The sequence below is a fragment of the Vombatus ursinus genome, unplaced genomic scaffold (genome assembly GCF_900497805.2).
Source record: "Vombatus ursinus unplaced genomic scaffold, bare-nosed wombat genome assembly UNPS02005286.1, whole genome shotgun sequence".
NCBI lineage: Eukaryota > Metazoa > Chordata > Mammalia > Diprotodontia > Vombatidae > Vombatus > Vombatus ursinus.
In genome coordinates this window covers 10,683,612-10,698,883 of record NW_020945064.1, presented here as the reverse complement: position 1 = coordinate 10,698,883, position 15,272 = coordinate 10,683,612, and the positions used below count along the sequence as shown (strand labels likewise).

The window sequence follows — 15,272 nt, the reverse complement described above, 5'->3', positions numbered from 1 at the left end:
CTTTCTTTCTTTCTTTCTTTCTTTCTTTCTTTCTTTCTTTCTTTCTTCCTTCCTTCCTTCCTTTCTTTCTTTCCTCCTCCTCCTCCTCCTCCTCCTCCTCCTCCTCCTCCTCCTCCTCCTCCTCCTCCTCCTTCTTCTTCTTCTTCTCTCTCTTCTTCTTCCAGAGACTTTTTTTTTGGGGAGGGGGTGTTGCTGCTAAGGTTGAAACCTATAAATTATCTGAAACTTTTTCCAGATTTAAGTATCTTTTTTTGGCCATCTGATGCCGCAAGAGCTTCAAGACGAAACAAAGAATTTGTGAGAAAGAGATAGCATTGAGTTGCCTTACTTTGTTTTCTCCTTTCTTCTTTACCTGCTTGAATCGGCAGAAAACATCTTTCAGATATGGACCTCCTAAATGGATTAGCATGGTTGGAATCCAGCTTCCTTTCTGTGTGTCCCTCTATCTATATGCTACTTTCTGTGTCCTATCCTTGTCATTCCCTTCCCCCTTCTCTGAATCTCTTCGAATGCTTATATAGGACTTTGACCTGTGTTGGCAGGCACTTGTCTGCCTCCCTTTCAGTTTCTCCCCGGTCTCTGTGCCCTATTGGTCTTACTGCCTCAGTCTCTTCTTAAATGCTTTGTCAGAACTGGATTAGCAGAGGTCTCCCCCTGTTTCTTGTCTCTCTGTATCTCCCTATGTCCTGTCTCTCTCTGTCATTCTGTCTGTGCTTCTGTCTGGTCTCTTGTTAAATGCTTATGTAGAGAACTTTTAACTGAATTAATCGGGATCTTCTTTGTATGCCCTCTCTCCAACTGTCTCTCCACATTGTCTTTCTTTGTCTGCCCTCCTCTCACTTTCTGTCTCTCTCTGTCTTGTCTCTCTCCCTCCCTCTCCTCTCTGTCTCTATTTTTTGTCTCTGTCCCCAACCTTCAAAGTTTTCCTTTCCCTCCACTGAGTTTGTAGCAGCATTTTGTGCCTGGTACTAAAAACCTGCCTATGTTCCAGGATCCCTGGGGCAAGATGAGGGTGGACTGGGGCAGGTAGTGGAGTGTTGAGCTCTCTATTCACTGTGGAAATAAATATGTGTAATTTACATTTCAATTCAGTTCTGAAAATCTACTGTGGCAGAAAATAGGTAAAATCTGGTGCATCACACACATACACCTTTTACCGATGAAGTAAGTGCAAATCCTCATTCTTGAGGACACCACTGTTGGCCTCTGTAACTTGCCTTGGAGGGCTAACAAGTTCTTAGGTTCCAGTTCAAATGGAAACATAACTGGGAAACTATGGGGGCAGTGAGTTTGGCCCCTCTTTTTGTGATTACACCTAAAGGGATGGGGCTGAATGTGCACTGGAGACATAGGTAAAACAAAGTCCTTTCTTTTAGGAAACCATGGAAACCATCTTGAATCTCTTACCACTCTAATTTTCTCTTTTCTAGGAAAATGAAGTCTTTCTTCCATAACTTTTTACCTCACCTAAACATGTGGATTGCACAATGCAACCCCATATGTTTGAATATATATATATACATTTATTAATATACCTATACAGGATGTCCTAAAAGTCACAGTTCATTTAGCTTTAATCACTTAAAACTGCACTAAGATTTTTGGGACAACCTGCATATAATGAGAATATATGAGAAACCTATGAATAGATACAGACACACTTATAGGTTTAGGGGCAAATGTCTCTTCTTCACTAGGAATGAAACACTGAAAATATTTAAAATCCTGGCCCATGCTAATTGACTTATTCATTTCACCTTCTTCCCCCCATCATTTCTTTGAAACCCCCCCCATTCTTTCCCTCACTTCTTTCTCACTCTCCTTCTTTCCCTTCTCAGCCATGATTTATTTGCACTAACTAGGATACTGTAAGTTAACACGTGGAAATAGCTCTCTCTCTCTCTCTCTCTCTCTCTCTCTCTCTCTCTCTCTCTCTCTCTCTCTCTCTCTCTCTCTCGCTCTCTCCCTCCCTCCCTCTCCCCTTCTCTCTATTCTCCTTCTTTCATCAGCTTCTTTCATTGAGAGAAGCTGGTCCAAAAATGCTTGAAGGAAAATATTCTAGGTATCTATCAAAAAGCAACTGTATAAAGCAACGATAAAAATACATTGGGATGCATTAAAAATCTCTGTGGGAAGAGATGGAACTCTGGAGGTTGTATATGGGATCGAAATAGTAACACTGTGAGGTTAATATCTTTGGGGCTGGTTTCTGTTCCATGGAGTGGTGTGTGCTGCTAATGCCAGAAAACTCCCAAAAATCTCGCAGTGAAGAGGGCTGTAAATTCCTAGGCTGTAATGTTGTCAAATATTTCATTGAAGAACGTCATGGAAAATGTGTGCTTTCTGCTAAAAGGGCCAAGTGGAAGGGGCAAGCTCAGGACTAAAGCAGCAGAGACACAATACTTTTTATCCCCCTGACCAAAAAATGAACCTCTCCTTAATGTAGGGTTGACAGAGGGAGATTAACTGTCCCACCCTCTCTTGTAGGGGAACCCAACAACAGCTGCACCCCATACCTTGGCCCCTGCAGTTTGGGGGGGCAAGTCTCTTCGCTTCTGCCTATTGCTACCATCTGTCTCTGCCATTGCTAGCCTATCTCTTTTACTGATATGGCTTGCAAAGGCCAATTTGACTTTTCAAGCTGAGTTGGGACGACAGCCTTTTTGTTTGTTTGTTTGTTTGTTTTGTTTTGTTTTGTTTTGTTTTGTTTGTTTTTCTAGCCTGTCCTCCTGGGTTGCAGCAAAGGGACTTGACCCATTGGAGGAAAGATGGTGCAAATACCCAAAGTCACCCTTCCATCTCCCTAAGTAAGTCTAGCTTGAACCTGGGGAGGGTGAATCAACAGTGCCTGTGGAACAGAGGAGGAGGGATGGATGGCCTGGCACTTCCAACAGAGTCTGGCCAAAAGAGAGACAAAAAGACCTTAGCTACAAGGCAGAGGAAGAAGAAGAAGAAGAAGAAGAAGAAGAAGAAGAAGAAGAAGAAGAAGAAGAAGAAGAAGAAGAAGAAGAAGAAGAAGAAGAAGAAGAAGAAGAAGAAAGAGAGAGAGAGAAAGAAAGAAAGAAAGAAAGAAAGAAAGAAAGAAAGAAAGAAAGAAAGAAAGAAAGAAAGAAAGAAAGAAAGAAAGAAAGAAAGAAAATGATTACCTCACCTCCTTCATGTACATCTACCTGGAGGGAGGAATAAGTGAAGCCAGTCTCCTCAAAACACAAAAACTAGGAGAGTGACACCCACTGAAATTAACTTGCCGGTTAAAGCAGAGTTAGACCTCACTCTGTCTATCTGTTCCAAGCTCCCTGGCCACAGTTCGGCTTTTTTTTTTTTTTAAATATTGGCTGGTGGAGCCTGGGGATGGGGATAGTGGAGCCAAGAAAATGCCCTTAATCTCTCTCTTTCTCTCTCTCTCTCTCTCTCTCTCTCTCTCTCTCTCTCTCTCTCTCTATGTATATGTATATATATGTATATGTATACGTATACCCCATACATGAAGACTAAGACCATTTTATTATAAATATGTCTCCCCTATAAATAACGTGCTCTGCACACATAACCAAGCTACATTATACCCACATTACACTTATTTCAGTCTATTAACTCCCTCCATGATACACGCACATTCCCATGAAATTCGTTATACACAATTATTATATAATCGTGTGCGTATATATGTCTATAATATATATTCACGCCATATATTTCACAGATATGAAATATGTCTGAGTATTCTGTCGCTTGCCCTGTCAACGCCTTGAAGTCGTGTATAAATTCGCCAAAAGCCAATCTTCTCATCTCCCGAGCTTGAATTAGCCCTACCACTCCCGCCTCTTCCCTTCCTACCTTATGTAAACGTTTAGGGATCAATTTGCAAGGGGCTAAAGCTAGAACCTGGGTAGGGGTGGGGGCGCCCCGGCTGGGGAGCGGGCTCTGAAAGCAGGACAAGACGGAGTTGGGGCAGGCGGCGGTTGGGGGATGCTTTCTGTGAGTGAAGTCACTGGCGTTAATGAAAAACAGGGGGAGAGGAGAGGGGCGCGCGCCTGCCGGTGCCCTCTCGGTGGGTGGTCCGCGCTCTCTGATAAACACGCGGCCCCTTCTGCAGGGGAGCGCCCGCTCTACAGACTGCGTGTAACAATACCACCTAGATCCATTTCCATGCTCGGATTACAAGCTCGGTTGCTGCAGAGTCGAGTTCACTTAAGCAATTAGCCAGTAAAAATACCTTCGGTCAAGGAAAAAGGAAGAAGTTTCTGATTTGTCTATTTTTACACAAAACACCCGATCCTCCCACCCCCACCCCACCCCTTTAAATTGAGGCTTGAAGACTGTTGGGCAATAAGACTAATAAGAGTGGAGGTCAGGTTTTAATGCCCTTCTAGATTTTTAGGTGAACACTAAACATCTGCCCCTGGGCCTCCCCTATACTTGAAGACCTGGTAAGAGTCTCCAGTTAGCGTATTTTATCTGTCTGGATGTTCTTGGGGGAGGGAGGCTCCTGTTTATACGGTTTGGTTGGTTGGTCAAAGAGAGTCTGTGCTCTCCAAGGCACGCCACCTAGCCCTTAATCTGGTCTGGGGTGACGCAGGCTAACAGAGAAAGCACCCATCTCGTCTTTCCTCCAGACTTCAAACCTCTACTGGGAAACACCAGTGGTTCTGCAGCTTCTTGAGCTGGTCCCCAATATCCCCGACAGATTTTGTCTTAAAGGGTTAGTCGTAGCTCTATAGGTTATTAAATTGTCGGTTGTTCCATCATGGACCCTTCCCAGTGTCTGTTGTAAGGCCTGTGGGGGAGGGGGGTAAACACCGCTTAATGAAAGCGATTTTCCTTCCAAAAGACCACAGCAGCGTCTCCACTTCTCTCCCTTTGCATCCTCTTTCAGAGAGATATAAAAGAAAGTAAAGTGAAGGAATTCGCTATAATAGTTAAGAACACTCTATTAAGAGTCTGGAGAACTAGGTTCGATTTCCTACAACTCTCTCTCTCTCTCTCTTTCTCTTCACACCCGTGTGTGTGTGTGTGTGTGTGTGTGTGTGTCCTCAGGCAAGTTATTATATCCCCAGGTGGGCTTTACTTTATTTTCCCCATCTGTAAAGCAAGGAGGTTGACCAGATGTTGTCTAAGGTCTCTTCTGACATTCTGTGAACATGGAAAACCTATGTCCAAGATATCCCCTGAGTGAGCTTGATTTCTCCCTTAATAGCAGAGAACAATCCCTTTTTTCCTACCCCTTTCTCCAAGTACTTTCCATAGCCAACCTGGTTAGGCTTTGGGAAGCGAATCCTTTAAGGAAGATTCTCATTGGCAAGGATGCCTTGGAATGGAATGAATCTCCCTGTTTCTTGTTTGTTATATTGCTGCTGTTCCCTTTCCCCAGCAAAGCAGGATTTTTCTGTCAGCCTAAAGGAAAAGCGGCAAACCGCCTTCCAGTACTCCCTCTGCATACGTACTCAAAGGCGGCTATTGAAAGAACGTTTTCCGCCCCGTACCCCAAACTAGACACACATGCACAGTCACTACAACTCCAAAGAGAGTAGGGGCTAAATGCCACATACAGAGCATTTCGGATTGAGTCTCCTGAGTAAATAGGGGACGGCAGTGCAGAGGGGAAAACCGTGAAGGTGATGTTATGAGATAACCCAAATCCCACCCTTCTCCTTTCCCTTATTCGGAGCTCATCCGGCCACAGATGTTGAAGGGTGTGCCAGAGACTGGGAACCATGGCCAGGGTGGGACTGGAGGGTAGATTGACCTCTTTTTCTACGGTGAACTGTGCTAAGGCCACCGAGACTGGCTTTAGATGTTCATCCGGGAGCATATGGAAGAGGCCTGGCTTCAGAATCCAACCAGGATGTAAGCAGTCTCCGGCTTCGGGTTTTAGAGACTACTTCTTTTTCTCCCACTCCCTAGCCTACAACACAGAGTGTAGTCCAGGCTCCCCTCCCCAAAGTTCCGCCGCGGAAGCCGGGGGAACTTCTCCCCCTCCGTTTGCACTCCAGGACGCAGGATTCGCTACCGAGAAACGTCAGCAGCGACCCCACTTCCCCCGAACTCCCCTCCTACCCTGCTGCTGCTGCTACAGCTGCTGCCGTTTGGCAGACGGGGGAGGGGGGGAGTAAAGAAAGCAAGGAGGTTGTCTCTCTCTCTCTCTCTCTCTCTTTCTCTCTCTCCCCTTGTGTGTGTGTGCGTGTGCGCGCAGTACTGCACTGGGGGAGGGGAGGCAGGGGCCCTGATCCTGGGAGGGTTGGTTTAGAATCCGGTCTTCGGGGACGTGGTAGAATGCGGGAAGCCTCCTGCCCCGTCCCTGCTGGAAGTCAGGGATCGGAGCTAGGCGCTGGGAAGCCACTCGGGCCGGGCCCTCAGCACAGATTTGCCAGGCGCCCCGAAGGCGACTTCGCGTCTCCCCGCCAAGGCTTTGAGCTACAGAGGGAGGTGGGGAATAAGGGAGGGGGAAAGGAGGGGGAGGAGGGCCCTTGGGGAAACACGATAGACGTCTTTTCTTTTGGAAAGCACCGGGGGGCCGGAGGAGAGCTCACCTAAAGTGTGGGCGCACACGCCGATTGGACTGTCTGCGCCGGGCTTTCTCCCCAGCCGGTGCAAAGCAACGGTCCCCAACAATCTGCCCTCCGTTTCTAGCAATGAACCGTGAAAATCCACCTTTCTCTGAGCTTTTCCTGAGCCCCAAGCCTCCCTCCACTCTCCCTTCCCCTCACCATTCCGCGCGCTCCCGCAGCTGCGCCTCCAGTTCCTTCTCTAGCCCCAGGCGAAAGAACCAGCAACCGAACGAACAGTGAAAAGGTCAAACTGCGCACCTACCCAAGCCCGGAATGCCCTGAGTCCCAAATGACTTACCTTGCCGGGTGAGCAACGGTTGCCTGCTGAGAAGCCCGCTCGGACGCTGGGGCGGCAGTGCAGCGGCAGTCTCTTTCCTCGGCCTCCCCCCCCCCCTCGCCTTGCTCCAACCGCCCCCCCCATCAACACACACACTCACACGCGCACACACACACACACACACACACACACACACACACTCCCCCTTTGCCCTAGAGTAACTGGGTGTGCACACGCGCGCACGAGAGTGTGCGCGGGGCTAAGCTTGCGGGGCGCGCACGCGGGCTGCTCCAGTCAAAGTCCCGACACCCCGCACTAATATTTATATTACAAAAATCTAAACAAGCCGCCAGATAGGCTGCCCAGACGATTCCAGTGTAGCAGAAAGGGGGCATGGAAAGAACTGCCCGTTTTCGCGGATTTTTTTTTTTCTTTATTAAAGAATCTCCGAGAACATGTTTACACTGGGCTGTATAAACATCCTGCCAGGTTTCCCAGTATCTTAGAAATTAGACCCTTGATTTTTAAGCGGGGGAACGCCAAGGGCCGGGAGCCGAGCTATCTACGCTCTCTAAGCGGGCCTGGGCCAGGGCTCGTTGCTTCCCTCGGCTTTGAGACCAAACGGTGCAGTTGCTGCGGCCCGCTGCTGGCTTAGTGGGAACCACAGAGTTCACAGCAGTCCCAAGCCAACTGCGCGGCCGCAGACAAAGCGACTAGCCGCGCTTTCGTTTTCCCCAGGAACGCGGCTCGCCTGAATTCAGGGAACCCCAAGACTTTAGGGCTTCTGAAAATTCAGGCGGAATTCAAGGCATTTGGCAGCCACCTGGGAAAGGATCCCTCCTAGCGATCCTATTGAGAGGGTCCCCCTGAGGCGTGGGTGGGAGGTTGGGAGTTGGGGGACCTCCACCAGAGAGGGAGGATTGGAAAATAAAGGGCCTGGACTTCACGGAGGTGGTTGCGATCCCGGGGCTGTGGAGCAAGGAAGAAAGAATTTGGGGTTGGAAAGTCTAGTGATGGCTCCGCGTTTCCCGCTGGCCCAAACAGTTCAGGAAGGTGGGGTGGGAAGGTGGAGGGCGGGGGGGGGAGGACGTGGGGACGTGAGCATGGAGAGAACCGCCTGGTATTCGTTCGTCCATTAAAAATCGTTTGGAAGGTTGGTAGATAGAGGTGGGGGGCGGGATCTGGATGAGAGCCACTGTTCAGTGGAGAGAGGGAAGGGGAGTGTGAAGGTCCCTTTAAGTGCCCACCAGAGTAAGGATGGGGGGGGTGGGTCGGGGGGAGGGAAGGAGCGAAGACGGGGGAGGTCGGGGCGGGGGAACTCCTCTAGCTCCTTACGTCTGACTGACTGTCAGGAGTCGACAGATGCAGCTGACAAGAGATAAAGTTAAAGGCGATCTCCGCTGAGAGAGCAGAGCCCAGAACCGCTGTTATGACAAGGGACCTCTTTGGGCAGCAGCGGCTGGGATAGGAGCCTTAGGCTCTGTGGGGGCCGCCGGGGTCCTCCGAGGCTGTTTGAGACTGTAGCCGCACAGCCCCCTCGCCCTCTAACTCCCCCTTCCCTGGAATCCCTAAATCGGAGGGGGGGGTTCCTTGCTGTCCCCAGGGCTTCTGTAAAGAGCCTGCCCCTCTGGCTCTGGCTTGGCTCTCAGCTGGTTCCTGCTCTTCTGGGAGGGCCAGAGCGGAGCGGGAAGAGGAGGAGGGGGTAGGGAGGAGAGAGAGAGAGAGAGAGAGAGAGAGAGAGAGAGAGAGAGAGAGAGAGAGAGAGAGAGAGAGAGAGAGAGCCAAACCCTAGCCGGCTGCAGCAGCAGCAGCAGCAGACCTAGGGAGCTTCTCCGAAGTAGGGGGGTGGGAGGGAGGGCCGCCGGGCCCGGGAAAGGGGGGTTGGGGGGAGGGGAGGGGAGGGGTGTGCAACTGAGTGCTCTGGAAAAGTTGCAGCAGATGACGGCAGAGGTGAAGCAGGCTCCCTTCTCTCAGCCCCCTCCTCTTCCTCCCTCCTCCTCCTCCTCCTCCTCCTCCTCCGCGGCGCAGAGCAGCGGCGGCAGCGGCGGCGGCGGCAGCAGCCACCCAATGTCCTCAGTCCCAGAGAAGGCGCAGCAACACGGCGGCCACAGCAGCGGCGGCAGCGGCGGCGGCGGCGGCTCGGCTATGGACCCCGCCTCGTCCACCACCTCGAAGGCCAAGAAGACGAACGCGGGGATCCGGCGGCCAGAGAAGCCGCCCTACTCCTACATCGCGCTCATCGTCATGGCCATCCAGAGCTCGCCCACCAAGCGACTGACGCTCAGCGAGATCTACCAGTTTCTACAGAGCCGCTTCCCCTTCTTCCGAGGCTCCTACCAGGGTTGGAAGAACTCGGTGCGCCACAACCTCTCGCTCAACGAGTGCTTCATCAAGCTGCCCAAAGGGCTGGGCCGCCCGGGGAAGGGCCACTACTGGACCATCGATCCGGCCAGCGAGTTCATGTTCGAGGAGGGCTCCTTTCGCCGGCGGCCCCGCGGCTTCCGAAGGAAGTGCCAGGCGCTCAAGCCCATGTACAGCATGATGAACGGGCTGGGTTTCAACCACCTCCCCGACACCTACAGCTTCCAGGGCTCAGCCGGGGCCATCTCCTGCCCGCCCAACAGCCTGGCCTTGGAGGGCGGCATCGGCATGATGAACGGCCACTTGCCGGGCAACGTTGACGGCCTGGGCCTGCCAGGCCACTCGGTGCCCCACCTGCCTGCCAACGGCGGCCACTCCTACATGGGCAGCTGCGCCGGCTCGGCGGGCGCCGAGTACCCGCACCCCGAGGGCTCTGTGTCCGCCTCCCCGCTGCTGGCCAGCGGCGGGGTCATGGAGCCGCACTCCGTGTACTCGGGCTCCGCCTCCGCTTGGCCGCCCTCGGCCTCAGCAGCGGCGCTCAACAGTGGTGCCTCCTACATCAAGCAACAGCCCTTGTCCCCCTGCAACCCCGCCGCCAATCCCCTGTCGTCCAGTCTCCCCACGCACTCCCTGGAGCAGCCTTATCTGCACCAGAACAGCCACAACCCTGCCGAACTACAAGGTGAGTGCAGCAGAGTGGGCGAGGGAGGAGAGGGTGGGGGGTGAGAGGCGTAGGAGAGGGATTTGGGGAAAGTGGCAACTGTGGAACTAGGGTTCGTGCTGCCGAGAGAGTCCATGTAGAGATACGCACCTCCCCAGGCTTGTCCCCCATATGTGTGGAACAACGTATATATTAAGCGTGTAGTGTGTGTGTGTGTGTGTGCGCGCGCGCGGAGTCCATGACCTTGCCTGTATATACCCCTACTCTGCTAAAAAGAGAAAGTTGAGTTGTTTATCTATATCCAGGGTGGGTGGAAAAGATGCTGGTGATTCGGAAGCAGGCGGTGCATTCCTTCAAATGGCATTCCTTCAAAAGGCATTCCTTCAAACACACATGTGTTCATTCATGTTCAAATCGGCCCCCTTCCCGACCCCTTCTCTTTCCAAAACTTGCAACTTGGCCGACAACCTATGATTCTTAGTTTAAGTCCAGGAAAGGAGTTCTGCATGGCCTTCCTCAGGCCCTTCTGGACCCCTCCCTCTCTGCTGGCCCAAGCTCTGGAGTCTTACCGATGTTTAAAAAGCCCACTGTTAATGGCTTGAGGTTTTGACCTCATGGACTTTTTAGATTTTCTAAAGAAAGAAACTTGAAAGCTAAGCCAGCAGGCCAGGGCCTCTCTGTTCTTCAGGCCCAGTTCCTCCTGAATGACCTGAACAGCCGGGGAGAGCGATTCTGCCTTCTCAGGAATTGAGCCCTGGGTTTGAGAGGAGGAGGTAGGCCAGGAGGGGTCAAGAGCTTTTGGGGGGGGGAGTTGGAGTGGCCTCAGAGTGTTTGTGGATACAGGACTAGACTGCTCTATACAACAGCTCAGGGTTAGGAGGGCATCCTTTTTCTTTATTGAGGTTAGGGTAAAGCACAGGCAGGCCTCACTGTCACTCTTGAGGAAGAGGCTGGCTAGATGAGGTCCCACAGCTGGTTTCTTAGGCTCCAGGTTTCAAGACCAAGTGCACCCACCACAGGGAGACTCCCACCCAAACCCAGGGAAGAAAGATTTAAAAATATCTCCCCCTCTCCCTAACCCCCAGCTCATTGCCAATCTTCTCCCTTCTTGGCCTTGTTTTGGAAACTGTCTGAACTTAGCCAGAGGCCTGTCAATTTAGGGCTTCCTTGAAACCAGGACGCTCTACCCCTGAGGTCAGGCCTGGCCTGATTAGCAGTACTGAGGGAGTATAGGGGCTCTCAACCAGGGTCAGTTGCCTTTGCTGTATATTGGGTGGGTGGGTGGGGGAAACAACTGTCCTCAAAGAGTAGGACTTTTGAACTGAGCTACAGGACAAAATTCTGAACATATTCAGTCTGCGTAAAGGGCTCAGAAATCCTCAACCCTCTGTCCTTAAACGTTTCAACTTCTGCCAGTTAACTTTGCCTGAAACATTTCTGCCTCACCTCAATTCTTGTCCTCACCTCCTCTCAAACTCCCTCATTCTGGGAGTTGCCCGATGGATCGGAGCATAATGCAAAGGTCAGTCCAGGGTTTGTTAATTGCTGTCTGGGGGAAAGGGGAACGGTCCTTCCAATTGGGGTGTTGGGCTCTTTAGGAAGCCATGACTGAGCAGGGCAGTGGTCTATTCTGAAATATTTCCTTACCCTGGGACCTCGGACCCGGAGGAGGAGTACCTGGGGACACGACCACTCCCTTTGCCAGACAGGTGGCCCATGAGACCCATCCTTTTGCCCCCACCCCACCCCCACCCCACACAAGCAAATAGTTTCCCTAGTCTCCGAGAACTTCAGAGGAATCTCAGAGCAGCCAGAGGGATTGGAGGGTCTAGATTACCGACTCCAAGCCTCCGTGCGTCCCGTAGACCCCGCGTCGCCAGGTTAACTCCAGCCGGGCGCCCTGGGAGAGTAGGGATTAGCAGGGCAGGGTGCAGCCAATTCGTTTAGTAGCGGAGCAACCTGGAAAAAAAAAGGTAATAGGTTTCCCATTCTTTCCCTTCCAGTCCTAACATTAAAATGGTAGCGTGGGCTACTTTCCCTGTCCACATCTGCTGTCTTCACATCTTCCCTGCTCCGTGTGTGTATGTGTGTGTGCGTGTGTGTGTGTGTAAGGGGAGAAAATTGATCTCTCTTTTCCTACAAATTGCTTTCTTTTAAGAGATAGAACTTCCAACCTAAACAAATATCTTTTTATTTCCTTCCCTCCCTGTATCTCCTTCCCAGGAATCCCCCGGTATCACTCTCAGTCGCCAAGCATGTGTGACCGAAAGGAGTTCGTCTTTTCTTTCAATGCTATGGCCTCCTCCTCGATGCATTCAGCAAGTAGCGGGTCTTATTATCACCAACAAGTGACCTACCAGGACATCAAGCCCTGTGTTATGTGATGACTGGGCAGGCAGCCCTGCGGCGACACAAAAGGCGTCCCCTAACCCATCTCAGGGTGAAGGGACCTCTAAAAACTGAGGAAGAAAAAAAATAAACTGATTAATTCTTGAGGTATAAACCATCAGCAGCAGGAGACGAAGAGTTTGGCCTTTGGGGCCAACTGGGAGAGAAAATCCGAAGGGAATGCACCAGGTCGGTGATGAAAACAGTCCCTAACTCCTGCTCCTCATCCCCACCTCCGCCCCCAGGCTCCAATTTCCATTTCTAGTGTAGATTGGGACCTAGTCTGACTGTCAGTATTTGAGAATCGATGTTCAGATCCTTTCGGAGCGAACCAGCCCCACCGGATCCGGATGGCAAGGTGCTGTGTTTGGGGAACCCCCAAAATGCGTGAGGAAAAACCTGCTATTTTTTTTTAACCCCTCTCTCTTCCTCCAGGGACGTGAATTTGGGCAAGCAAGGACGGCGGGTTGGTGAGAGTGGGAATATGTGAAATCCAGTAATTATCAAAGACTCTTATTTTGTCGGTTTGAATATTTATCTTTTTGTCTTTGTTGTTGTTGAAAGAATGTCTTAGAAAGAGCGTCTTCCCCCAACACCGCATTATGCTGGGTCAAGAAATTGCTCTGTCTTCGCCCCTTAGCCCGGATTCTCTTCAGATCAACCCCGAGTGGAACTTATAGACAAACTCTATTTTCCGAAACCACTCTCTGCTTTAAAAAAAATTAAAATTAAACCTAAATTCAAATTACTGCCAGCCAAAGAAGTGAGTCCGTAGCCCGTGTTAGACTCCCCCTCTGTTCTGCTCCCCCCAACAGTCGGTGTGACCTTTTCCGCATCATCCGTGGGCCTTTTTGTTTGTTTTCCGCTCTCACAAAACGATTCCTTTTGAATCTCTACTGTAAACTTTCTGGTCCAAGACTGAGCATTGGGCTCTGGAGGCTGAAAATCAGCGGTTGGCTAGGATTTAAGAGAAAAGCTACTAATTCCAAAGTGGATTCAGGATCGCCGGGACACAGAAAGATTAAGGCACTTTTAAAAAAAAAATAGCAAGGCTCATCCTGTTATTTATTCTACTTTTTTTTTTCCTAATAATCGAAACACCACGTCGGCTCCGTGGATCAGTATTAAATGGTGTGTACCTCGTTGGCAATATTTGCCGTGTAGATGTTGTTGTTGTTGTTGTTTTTAGCTATCCATTGTAAATTTGAAAAAAAGTCGGATCTGTGTAAAGACAAATTTCCATATGTTTTATATAAATATATATATAATGAAGGACTATTTCCCCCTGTTTTGTATGTTGGCTGCGCCGGGCAGCATTTGTGACACCTATTTTAAGCTTTCTTCTGCACTGTATAAAATGGTAACTAATGATGTTCCCCCTGTGTACCCTTTTAAAAAAATAGAACAAAAATAAAAACGCGTATAGCATTTGTACATGGTCTTCACACTTGTATGAACCATAAATAAAACACCACGAGTACTTTACCAACAGTGGGACTTGAGAGTACGGTACAAACTCCTCCAGGGAGAAAGGAGCGTCCCTAGACTTTTTGTTTCCTGTGATTCCCTATGGTTTCAACAATTCTTCCATTTGTCCCAGTCACTTACCATCTTTGGGAAGTCTTGCCTAGAGCTATGATAGATCTAGTCTCTAAAAGTCCCTTCCAGCCTTCAAATTTTGGGATTCTATTCCTAGTCTCTGCTCCTCTTCTAAATTGTATCTCCTGCTTTAAAGAAATAACTGAAAATTCGAAGAAAAACCAGAGACCTTCTTTCTCCCATTCCAAAAGTGGAAATGGAATCTTTACCGTTAGGTAAATCCCTTTCCTGTTAGGAATTTCCTTGTTGATTTAGCATTGGAAACCTTCAAGCACTATATAAATGGGAATTTATTATGATTGTTATTTAAAGATATTTTCAGATTTTGGTACTTTTTAATCTACGCTCAAAAGGAATTTCCTCGTTGAAAACAGAGAGTCCACTGGCTGCTAGAAATTAAAGGAGTCCTTTCTGTGTCACTCTTTTCGGTTTCCCCAAACTGGAAATGCCTAAAATCAGATCTGATCATGGGCCCTTGGAATAAAAAGGGGATGAAAGGGCAGAAAAGAAGAGAGTTTCATTTTGAACCAGAGAACATTTCCCCTAAATCATATATATATGTATGTGTATATATATACATATATATGCATGTATGTATGTATGTATATTATATATATATTTATATATGTTTATAATGCAAGGAAACAAGATTTTCAAATGCTGCCCGCTCCCCCCCCCCAATTTGTAGCCCTTCCGCTCCTTTCCCCTCTAGTAAAACAAACAGAATAAAGTAGATGTCATTGGGTTGCAGTGTTCAGACCCACCACAGTTTCTCCGTGTCTCAGGGTTGTGAGCTCTGTACCTGGTTATTTTCAGCCTTGACATTTTGGACACGAGGGTAATTTCTTCCGAGCTCTGTTACATCAGAATTATCAATAAACTCACCCGGACAATTAATGCCCCAAACAAACAGCTGTCTATAAGCTAGAGATAAAGGGACGACCAAATGCAGGCCCTCAGTGATCCTTGCTTCGCTTGCCTTCTCCTCTGGGTCTTTCTTTCCCTGTGTGTTTCGGTCTCTCTAAATGGCCCCGGAATTCTTTTCCTCAGACTACCTTCACTCAATTTGAGAAGGATGGTTGGGGTCCGGAGGGAAGAAGTCTCATCAAATTGTGAGATCCCCCCCCCACTGCGCCCCCTTCCCCCACCTTCCATCAATCCTCAAGAACTCATGGAGAGAAGACTTTGCCCTACCCCCTCCCCACCCCTTAAACCAAAATTTCAGAAGAAAAAAGCTCTGATTTTTTCCCCCGGGAATCTCACAGAGAACTAGATCTTCCCCAGTTACGAGGATAGTGCTGGTGGAAGTTGCGCTTGAGGAGCAGAAACCTTAAATCTTGAAAGAGGACCTGGTTGCGGCCATGGGCTCATGGGTGAGGCACACTCCTACACCTTTCTCTAAGTCTCTGACTCTGCTTCCCCTCACTCTGTCAGGCAC

The 15,272-nt window shown here is 49.6% G+C and overlaps 1 protein-coding gene and 1 long non-coding RNA gene across 2 annotated transcripts in view; one reads left to right on the top strand and one right to left on the bottom strand.

The window, feature by feature from the left end:
• The window catches only part of LOC114031339, a 105,833-nt gene extending 98,632 nt beyond the window's left edge, over positions 1–7,201 (bottom strand). The window contains exon 1 of the long non-coding RNA XR_003567730.1: positions 6,847–7,201. This is a non-coding gene — a long non-coding RNA (uncharacterized LOC114031339). The remainder of the gene's footprint in view (positions 1–6,846) is intronic.
• Positions 7,202–8,806: 1,605 nt separating this feature from the next.
• Positions 8,807–13,726, top strand: FOXF1 (forkhead box F1). The gene is made up of 2 exons (XM_027847560.1): positions 8,807–9,868; positions 12,071–13,726. Exons 1-2 carry the CDS (start codon positions 8,893–8,895, stop codon positions 12,229–12,231), a joined length of 1,137 nt encoding a protein of 378 aa, XP_027703361.1. The 5' UTR covers positions 8,807–8,892; the 3' UTR covers positions 12,232–13,726.
• Positions 13,727–15,272: the final 1,546 nt, after the last annotated feature.

Bases quoted from the DNA above. Each gene is read 5' to 3' on its own strand.
- FOXF1 (XM_027847560.1), top strand. From the start codon at position 8,893: ATGTCCTCAGTCCCAGAGAAGGCGCAGCAACACGGCGGCCACAGCAGC. The intron at 9,869-12,070 runs GTGAGTGCAGCA...TCTCCTTCCCAG, and splicing joins CAACCCTGCCGAACTACAAG to GAATCCCCCGGTATCACTCT.